This window comes from Danio rerio, chromosome 22 (genome assembly GCF_052040795.2).
Source record: "Danio rerio strain M-AB ecotype USA chromosome 22, GRCz13ab, whole genome shotgun sequence".
Lineage (NCBI taxonomy): Eukaryota > Metazoa > Chordata > Actinopteri > Cypriniformes > Danionidae > Danio > Danio rerio.
Window position 1 is genome coordinate 5,814,019 of NC_141042.1, and position 10,217 is coordinate 5,824,235.

The following is a 10,217-nucleotide window of genomic DNA, read 5'->3' on the forward strand; positions in this document are numbered from 1 at the left end:
TCACTCATCGTGAGGAGAGCATAAATACCTTATACGCCCTCTAGTGGTGCAAAAGAAAATTGCAACCCATAAATGGCTCCAACAATAGTTGATAATTTTGCATTACATACATCAGTATTGTATTTAGTTTACTGTATACTTATGTATTAATTACATTAATGGAAAATGTTTTGAATGTGTCTGTAATTCTGGAATAAGTTGTGAAACTTACTTTTGTTTGTGAAAAACGTTACATTTTTTTTCTCTCTGGACTCATTTTAGGGTTGCAAAGGAAGAGAAGAGCAATCGGATGACGCCAAACTCTCTGGCCATAGTTTTTGCCCCATGCATTCTCCGTTGTCCGGATAGCGCGGATCCACTCATGAGCATGAAGGACGTTGCCAAAACCACCACGTAAGACTAATGCATGTCAACAATTCAAGATACAATGTGTTGTTAAAAATAAATGTAGGGTATTTCGTTAATAAATGCTATTTATAATGTTAACTGTATTGCTCCGATAACAAACTTGGGCCGATATTTTAAACTGACAAATTATGTATTATTTGTGCTGGTTAAACAATTGAATATCCTTGCTGATATTATATTTTTATATTTTTTAATTATAATATATTATATTTTATATATATTTTATATTTATATATTATATTTTATATTTATATTTTACTGATATTTAGATTTCGTTTAATGTTTAGAGACTTGGTTGCTTCGTTTATGCAATATTTGTTTGAGGCAGTAGATTTTATTTATTTAAAAGAAAGTTGGCCACAGAAAACCATACATAAGTTTACAGATCAGTTCAAACTTGTCTGAAGTTAAGGTTTTCAAATAAAATCAGTTGTCTTTGTGTTTGTCTTTTGTTTGTGTAATCATGCAGAATATTTTTTAAATATATATTTATTAGATAATATATTGACTATAGGCATCCATAGTTGTTAGAGTTGTTGGTTATCGGTCCATATTGGTGCAGCCCTATATAAATGTGTTTTAAAATGCTCAAAGTCTCAAGACTGAAACCTTTACTTTCCTCAGTTGTGTGGAGATGCTACTTATCGAACAAATCCGGAGGTACAATGAGAAAATGGAGGAGATCGAGCAGCTTGAATATGCAGAGGCACTGGCTGTCAATCAGCTCAAGCTGAAAAGGAAAAACACGGTATACTTTATTCACCTTCACTTTAGCAGAATGCAGTTCTGTCTGCTTATTTTCAAGTCTTAAATACCTGAGAGAAATGTTTGTATTTCCCCATTTTCCCCACCTTAAGCTATTTGTTTTCCCAACAGTCTGAAAGTTCCCATATGAAAAAAAATACTATAGTAATTTATCATAAACACCAGTGTTTTTGAACCATACTTTAGTACAGTGGTCCTCAACCCCCAGGCACCGGACCAGTACCAGTTCGTGGATCAATTGGTACTGGGACGCACAAGAAATTATTAATTGTTTCTGTTTTATTAATTATCTGAGTCTGAACGATCTTTTATTTTGAAAAAAAAACAAACATTAATTTCGAAAAATGTCCGTATTCTCTTGCTTACGTCTCGGTCACTTGAGCACTGTAATTTAACGCACAAGCAGCAAAATGAGTAAATTACAGACGTCTTTAGAAAGTTTCTTTGTTAAGAGGAAAAGGCCCAGTGAAAGACCCTCAAACTGCCAAGGAACAGATCTGCAACCCATTTGTCAACAAATCAGGTGAATCCACCATGTCTGTGCAAGAAGATCAACTGCTGGAAATTGCAAATGATGGCGGCCATTCACATATCGCGTCTTTTTCGTGCACAAGTTTGTAATTTCAAATGAAGGCACGCGGCTTGTGTGCAAGCACCATGACTTGCTTGACCCTTCCAGGCACACCCAGTTGAAAACATCTTCAGAATGCTGTAAATGCACTGTAAGTGCACTGCAAGTCACGTGACAAGAACTGACCAATTAGCTGCATATTTTGTATGGAATATACAAATTTCGGCACCGTTAGCACTGCAGTGCTTTTTAATTTTCTTCATAAATACAGCAGGGCTTCGGTAAAATTGTCAAGCGTTGACCGGTCCACTGTGACAAAAAGGTTGGGGGACCACTACTTTAGTAGAGTGTTTTAGACTGTAAATATTACAGTATGAACGACTCTGTCAATGAATGTAGTAGTAACTCTAGTGAATTAATTGCATTCCTCTGTAAACTGTGGTGTATAGTAGTTTAGTATACCCTAAAGTTTTAAAAACTACAATATTGAGTCATTTGTTTATAGTACTATAGTATATATATTCAATTCAATTCAGCTTTATTTGTATAGCGCTTTTACAATGTAGATTGTGTCAAAGCAGCTTCACATAAATGGTCATAGTAACTGGAACAGTGTAGTTCAGTTTTTAGTGTTTAAGTTCAGTTCAGTTTAGCTCAGTTCAGTGTGATTTAATCATTACTGAGAGTTCAAACACTAAAGAGCAAATTCATCGATGCGTAGCTCTCCCAATCCTGAACCATGCGAGCCAGTGGCGACAGCGGAGAGGGAAAAAAAACTTCACCTGATGGGAGTGAAGAAAAAAAACCTTGAGAGAACCAGACTCAGTTGGGCACGACCATTTTAATTTCTCCGCTGGCCAAAAGTCTTGTGCAGAGCTTCAGTCACCGCGGTGGAGGCTGGAAGATGGCCTCAGCCTTTATATAATAAAATAGCAACTAAAGAATTACCACAACAGATTAATTCAAGAACGTTGCTATAAAATTTAAAAACACTACAGTTGTTACTGTAAATTACTATAGTATTTGTTAGATATAGGCTTCCAACAGAAAGTAACTTTCACACTGCTTTTTTGCTTCTCATTTTATGTCTCTAGTGCTGGCATTTACCTCTCAGGTTTATCACTCCTTACAAAGAAGTGGCGGTATGTATGTCCCGGTGGTGTTGTGACAGACAGTAGTTTGGCATGTTCATGCATCCAGTGTGCATGCAACGTAAACAAGTCATGCCCACTAACACTAACTCAACCCACTGCATGCACTAGTATCATTTATAGACCTGTAGACCTCTTAGAGGGTGTGGGGTGGATGTCGGTGTAGATGTGTGCTGGTTTTGGGTGGTCGTTGCAGTGAATGGCATGAATTTCAAAGCCTGTATAGAAAGAACAAATCTGATTGTTTGGTCTCATTTCTATTAAGTGGTATGGTTCTTTACAGTACAGTGTGGGTAAGCAATTATTTCCCCTTACTCATGCTTGCCGCTTACTCAAATGTACATAAGTTGTGAATGGTTCTAAAATAAGTAATCATACCCAACACTAATTTGGGATTCTTTTTTATAAGGTTATATAGCACAATAGTATGCAAGTCTGTTTAGGGTTGCACATTCAGATTTGTACTGTACTGAACCGCTCAATGAAAGCAAGGCATTTATCTTTGTTTTCTGATTGTTTGAGTCCCACAAACCTTTGAAACTCATGCCTTGAAGGTTTTCCATACTTTGAACTGTGTTTAGTTCCTCAGTACCATAACATCCATCCGAATAGTTGTCATTCTTTCCCAAAAAAACTTTTTCTTTTCATCAAGACTCACTTAAGAAACATCTCTTTCACACTTCATTTCCACACCACAGGGGAAGTTCATACCACGTTCGAAGAGTTACAGCACCCCTTTTTACTCTTTTAGACTAACCAAAGAAGAGGGGACTTTCTTGTGGAATAATCTTAAAGGAACACTCTGCTTTTTTGGAAAGATGGTTTAACAGTTGAGTTTTACCATTTTTTAATCTATTCAGTGAACACGTTTAGCTTAGCCTAAATCATGGAATCTGATTAAACTACGGCTGTCAAACGGTTCCTGGAGGGACGCAGTCTTGCAGAGTTTAGTTCCAGCCCTGCTTCAACACACCTATCTGTAGGTATCAAACTCAAAAGCACTCAATTCGTTTGATCAGGTGTGTTGTTTTAGGGTTTGAACTAAACTGTGCAGAGCTGTGAACCTTAAAGGCTGATTTATACTTCTGCGTCAAACGCCGGTGTATGCTACGGCGTTGACGCATATCCCTACACTGTGGCCGTCGGCATCGCTGACGTGCACCTCTCAAAAAATGTAACTACACGTCGCAACGACGCGTAGCGCAAGCTCTATGATTGGTCGGCTTGGTGTCGCTGACGAGTCTGGGTGGGACCGAGAGTCGCGTGAATAGCGTGAGCCCGATGGAGCAATTGTTTACAAGTATGGAGTCCTGTGAAGGAGCTTCGGATGGAAGATTTTGTTCTGTGTTTACCTCATGGTTAAAGTTGTTGCACGTCTGCCGATTGCTGCCTCAAAATGAGCGAGTTTGAGCTACTTGTACATCCAGGAAGTGTTCAGGAAAAGCAAAACACCAGCAAAGAAACTCGACACAGAGGAACATTTAGACCTCACTGCCTACTAGCGTTTCGGAAGTGTTAATGCAGACCAACAGAGACAGCGCGCAGAAGTATAAATGCACAGCTACGTGCGTTGCATGCGCCGTGGGTTACGCCGGTCACTTGACACAGAAGTATAAACCAGGCTTAAGGAACTGAGTTTGACACCTGTGAATCAGACAACTAGCATCTCTCTCAAAATGACCAGAGTTTTGAGAAATTTCCCACTTAAAGCTTGACTCTTCTGTAGTTACACTGTGTACTAAGACCGAGAAGAGCCAAGCTTTAATTAGGAAATGATCTAAACCTATTTAATAGTTATCCAAAATGCTCACAGTCTAATCTGATTCAATGCTTTATGCTAAGCTAAAAGTGTTGCTACCAGACCAGGAAATCAGCTGAATGGATTCAAAAACAGAAAACTCAACTCTTTATCTTTGGGTAGCTTGTAAAATGAGCCTATTATCAAAAAGTGGAGTGTTGTTTAAATTGTGTCAGTTTTGTTACCTTGAGTTAAAGTTGGTATTTGTTTGGACTCTAGATTCGGGAAAAGCCATCTTCTGACCTTTGTGTTGTACCTGAGAACGAGCCACTGGATTCAGACACTGAGGCTGAGCGGAGCCTGGTGGAGCGGATCAAGTCCATCAAGCAGGAAAAGTATGTAGACTGAGATCCCAGGACCAAATGTACCCCTTGAGTCCAGGGATTAACTCAGTCCTTGTCTAGAGCAGCTTATTTGATATAAACAATATTAGTGTCATTTTGAGCAAAGGTGATACTGAAAGTCTGTACCAATCACTGATATTTTCTTTCAATCTAGACTCAAAAACGGTGATGGTATGGTACTTTTTCAAAGGATTTAATTTGTGCTTCTGTACCTTTTATGGACTTACATGTACAGTTTAGGTCAGGGGTGCCTTCCTATCTCATCCACCTTTTTGCAGCGTTCAGCTCCATCCCTGATCAAACACAACTAAACCAACCAAGTAGGATCTGAAGGAGCACTTGGTAAAGACAGGTGCTTTTTATCAAGGTTAGAACTGAACTCTACAGGAAGGTAGATCTCCATGAGCAGGGTTGAGCACCCCTGATTTAGGCACTAATCTATACCTTTAAGGCAGTGGTTACCAAACATGTTCCTGCAGGACCGGTGTCCTGCAGAGTTTATCTCCAACCCTAATCACACCTGAACAAGCCAATCAAGGTCTTACTAGGTATTGTTGAAACTTCCAGGTAGGTGTGTTAGGGAAAGTTGGACCCAAACTCTCCAAGGACACCAGCCTTCCAGGACCAAGATTGGTGACCTTTTAGGAACCTTCACATAGGTACCGCCCCAGATTTTGTATGTTTTGTATTTTTGAGAGTCTATAATAATAGTCATGTTTGTATGTAGGTGGCTTGATTCAGCCATCTGCTTTTTGGCAGAGATCAGTTAACATGATTAAAAGATCCAATATCTATAAAAGTATTAAGCAAGGGACAAAGAATGGGCCTCAGAAGACATTTTATATTTTGAAGATGTATTTGATTAGTGAGGGAGCAGATCTCTGCAGGACAGTCCAGGATCAGTTTTCATTTCCTGCTCAGGAGCACATGCTTGACTCTTGAATCTGCTTTTTCTTGTGTTTGTGTTCCAGAGAGGACCTCGCCTGCAGGTTACCTGAACTAGATCAACCCGGTTCTGACCAGGAGAACCTCGATTCAGAGGCATCAGTCAGCTCTGAGAGCTTGTTAGAGGAGCGAGCTGTCTGTTCGGACACGGAAGGTCAGTATTAAGGTACAGACTCCGTCCATTTCGGACCAAATCTCCTTTTCTTTTCTCTGCAGTAGTCACCCATGTTTTGGGTCCTGTCCTTGTGTGTGGAACAGGTCTGGATGGGATGCTTCTGGAGCATTTAAAGAGGGTGGCTGTGCCGTCCACTCTGTAGCAGGTTGTGATCTCATTTAGCTCAAGTGGTTTTAGTGCTGGGACGATATATTGGTACATTGAGAAATGATTCTACATTAATAATTTTCATAGTAACTGAAATTGAACAATTTTCATGTTCATAGTGAGCCTTGTTTACATTAAATTTGTGCCATAAAAGTTGAGTTGCAGGAAGTACATTTGACCACAAGCGATCTTATTTATGAACATTTAAGTATATAGTAAAAAACTAACCTAGAGCACCATCTGCTGTTAAAAACTAGCCTAGAGTGCCATCTGCTGTTAAAAACTAGCGTAGAGCGCCATCTGCTGTTTGAAAACGTAGCCTAGAGTGCCATCTGCTGATAAAAACCTGCTTAGAGCGCCATCTGCTGTTTAAAAACTAGCCTAGAGGGCCATCTGCTGTTAAAAATTAGCATAGAGCACCATCTGCTGTTAAAAACGATCATAGAGTGCCATCTGCTGTTTAAAAACTAGCCTAGAGTGCCATCTTCTGTTTAAAAACTAGCCTAGAGTGCCATCTTCTGTTTAAAAACTAGCCTAGAGAGCTGTCTTCCGATAAACGAGCCTAGAGCACCGTCTATTGTTTAAAGCTAGCCTAGAGCACCATCTGCTGGTTAAAAACTAGCCTAGAGCTTCATCTACTGTTTAAAAACGTAGCCTAGAGCGCCATCTGCTGATTAAAAACTTGTTTAAAGCGCCATCTGCTGTTTTAAACTAGCCTAGAGTGCCATGTGCTGTTAAAAATTAGCATAGAGCACCATCTGCTTTTAAAAACTATCATAGAGTGCCATCTGCTGTTTAAAAACTAGCCTAGAGCACCATCTGCTGTTTAAAAACTAGCCTAGTGTGCTGTCTACTGTTAAAAGCTAGCTTAGAGCACCATCTACTGGTTAAAAACTAGCTTAGAGCGCCATCTGCTGTTTAAAAACTAGCCTAGAGCGCCATCTGCTGTTAAAAACTATCATAGAGCACCATCCGCTGTTAAAAACTATCATAAAGTGCCATCTGCTGTTTAAAAACTTGCCTAGAGCATCATCTGCTGTTAAAAATTAGCATAGAGCACTATCTGCTGTTTAAAAACTAGCCTAGAGTGCCGTCTACTGTTTAAAAACTAGCCTAGAGCACCATCTGCTGGTAAAAACTAGCCTAGAGCGCCATCTGCTGATAAAAACTAGCCTAGAGCACCATCTGTTGGTATAAATTAGCCTAGAGCGCCGTCTGCTTGTAAAAACTAGCCTAGAGCGCCATCTGCAGTTAAAAACTATCATAGAGTGCCATCTGCTGTTTAAAAACTTGCCTAAAGCATCATCTGCTGTTAAAAATTAGCATAGAGCACTATCAGCTGTTTAAAAACTAGCCTAGAGTGCCGTCTACTGTTTAAAAACTAGCCTAGAGCGCCATCTGCTGGTAAAAACTAGCCTAGAGCGCCATCTGCTGGTAAAAACTAGCCTAGAGCACCATCTGTTGGTATAAATTAGCCTAGAGCGCTGTCTGCTTGTAAAAACTAGCCTAGAGCGCCATCTGCAGTTAAAAACTAGCCTAGAGCGCCATCTGCAGTTAAAAGCTAGCCTAGAGCACCATCTGCTGGTAAAAACTATGCTTAGAATAGAATTGAGGTGCATTTCGAAAATATAAATAACAATCCACGAATCGCAATGCATCAATCTATTGTCCAGCATGCTGCTGTTATGTACCTGCATGTCCAGCATGTGGTGGTGGTGGAATGAGACACTGCATGCTGTCTCCCTATCCTGACTTGTTTGAGCATGTCTTGGGTTCTGCTTTGGCGTTTCTTCCTCTTTGGTTGTTGACTGCTCCTGTCTTCTTATCGTAGGGCAAACAATGCCGAGGTTATCCTCGCCGACTTCCCTTCCTAAGCCAATCCTCCTGGCCCCAGGAGGCACCACACTGGCTGATGACAGCCCTTCTTCTGTTCCCTCACTGTCCTCTCCCAGGCTTCAGCTCCAGCGCCGCTATCCTATCATCCCCGGGACGGTCAAGCTGCCCCCAGGAGTCCTTTGCCACCCAGCTGTCCAGTCCCTCAATCCCCGTAAGGCACAGTCCCTCACCCTCATCACGCGGCGCGAGCATCCCGGCCGCCGCAAAGACAGCATCCAGTCCCTGTACATTGCCGCAGGAACCGAGCTGCTCTTCCCGTCCACAGCAGCAGCCGCCTCCAGCACTCAGGAGCTCCAGACCACCTCCAGACGCTTCTCAGACCCGGACATTGCTTTCGTAAAGAATTAAATTGAAGCTTTCGGCTCTGGAAGTATCGATTGGTCTTGTTTTCCCGCAGTCATTAATTGAGAATCATCTCAACTAGCACTTTTTTTTCCATACTAATAATATATTGGATATTTTTAAAACCTTTTTTTAAGACTCGAATTTGTTGCATTCAGGCATTGATTTTTCAATGTTTGATGCTTCCATTTTTTTAAGTGTCAAGAAAAATGTCTTGCACCTTTTTGTGTGTATGTGTGTGTGTTTAACGAACAGGAATCAGGCCTTTATGAGGTTTTCGTTGAATTATCTGAATAACCAGGCTCTCCTTAAAGGGATAATCCATGCAAAAATGTACACACTATTTACTCACCCTCAAGTGCTCTCTTTATTTTTGCTGAATTTTGAAGAAGATATTTTGAAGAATGTTAAAAAACCTGTAACCATTGACTTCCATAAATTGATAAACAAATACTGTGGAAGTCGGTGATTACAGATTTTCAGCATTCTTCAAAATATCTTCTTTTGTGTTCAGCAGATGAAACTCGAATAGCTTCGGAACAAGCGAAAGGTGAGTAAATAATGATGAAATGTTCAGTTTTTGTGTGAACTGTCTCTTTAAATGGGCTTTTTAAGCTGTACACCCTCCTTTATTCTCTGCACAACTCGTTTTCAATGGAGGAGGGTGTTTGGAGTGGGAAGATGCAGCACTAGAGGTTTTCCCTCACGGACCAGACTGCCATAACCGAATGCAATTTTTCTTCCAGAACTCTTGTTTGGATGAGCGATGTGACACTTTGGATCTGCATGGATGTCTATTGAGAATAGCTTTTGTTGTAGGACATATGTCTCAAAATCAATGCCTGGAGGGCCGCAGCTCTGCACAGTTTTGCTCCAACCCTGATCAAACACAGCGGATGCAGTAGTGTCTAGTAGTCTTAAACAACTAGATCAGCTGTGTTTGATTAGGGTTGGAGCAAAACTGTGCCGAGCAGCGGCCCTCCAGGAATTGAGTTTGAGACCTATGTTGTAGGACTAAATATGATTAGTGGCCAAGCCATTGTGTTTAATACTAAAGTCAAGAGTTTGCGTCTGCTGATGAATGTTGAATGAAGAGGATGGATACCGGATGGATGACTCGGTCCTCAAAATGCAAAAACCATTTACATCCGTGTGTGCCTATTAGTATCGCTGTATTTGAGTCCTCATTGATGACTTTTTTGGATTTAATGGAGAAATGGAACTAATTATTTTCTTACAATACAATTTGTACTGGCCGCAAACCTGTGTGCTTTTAATACCTCTTTTACCCATAATTCTTTGTGGTTTCTTTTTAGTTCTAGGTGTACCACAATTGGCCATTTTCATTGAGAGGTACGGTACGATATGGTACACTTTTATGGCCGTTTCCACTGTCAAAATGTATCTAAAAGCGAACTGTACCGTACCACTTTTTGGGCACCCTTTGCAAAAGGGTACCTAGCCCGGCAAAAGGGTATCAAAAGGTGAAGCTAGATGCACAGCTAAATGCTATTGGTTTACAGAGACACGTCACTCAATCGCGCAGCTAGCCAGAATAAAAAACAAAGGATGTTTAAATACACAGCCCAGACTTTACATCATAATAATATAATAATAACGAGCCATGGTTGACCCAAGCTCAAACAAACATTGTCGTCAGCCACATTGTTGAACA

At 40.5% G+C, this 10,217-nt stretch overlaps 1 protein-coding gene across 50 annotated transcripts in view; it reads left to right on the forward strand.

The window, feature by feature from the left end:
* The window catches only part of myo9bl (myosin IXb-like), a 99,188-nt gene extending 89,384 nt beyond the window's left edge, over positions 1-9,804 (forward strand). For 4 of the 50 annotated variants that reach the window (XR_015521007.1, XR_015521016.1, XR_015521014.1 and 1 more), the window contains 8 exons: positions 262-393; positions 1,033-1,156; positions 2,839-2,886; positions 4,913-5,028; positions 6,009-6,136; positions 6,241-6,302; positions 8,136-9,368; positions 9,517-9,804. Coding sequence is in view for 14 of the 50 variants with exons in the window: in NM_001423631.1 (NP_001410560.1) it covers positions 262-393; positions 1,033-1,156; positions 2,839-2,886; positions 4,913-5,028; positions 6,009-6,136; positions 8,136-8,548 (961 nt within the window). In the remaining 36 variants the exon portion in view is untranslated. 50 annotated transcript variants of the gene reach the window in all.
* The last annotated feature ends 413 nt before the right edge of the window (positions 9,805-10,217 follow it).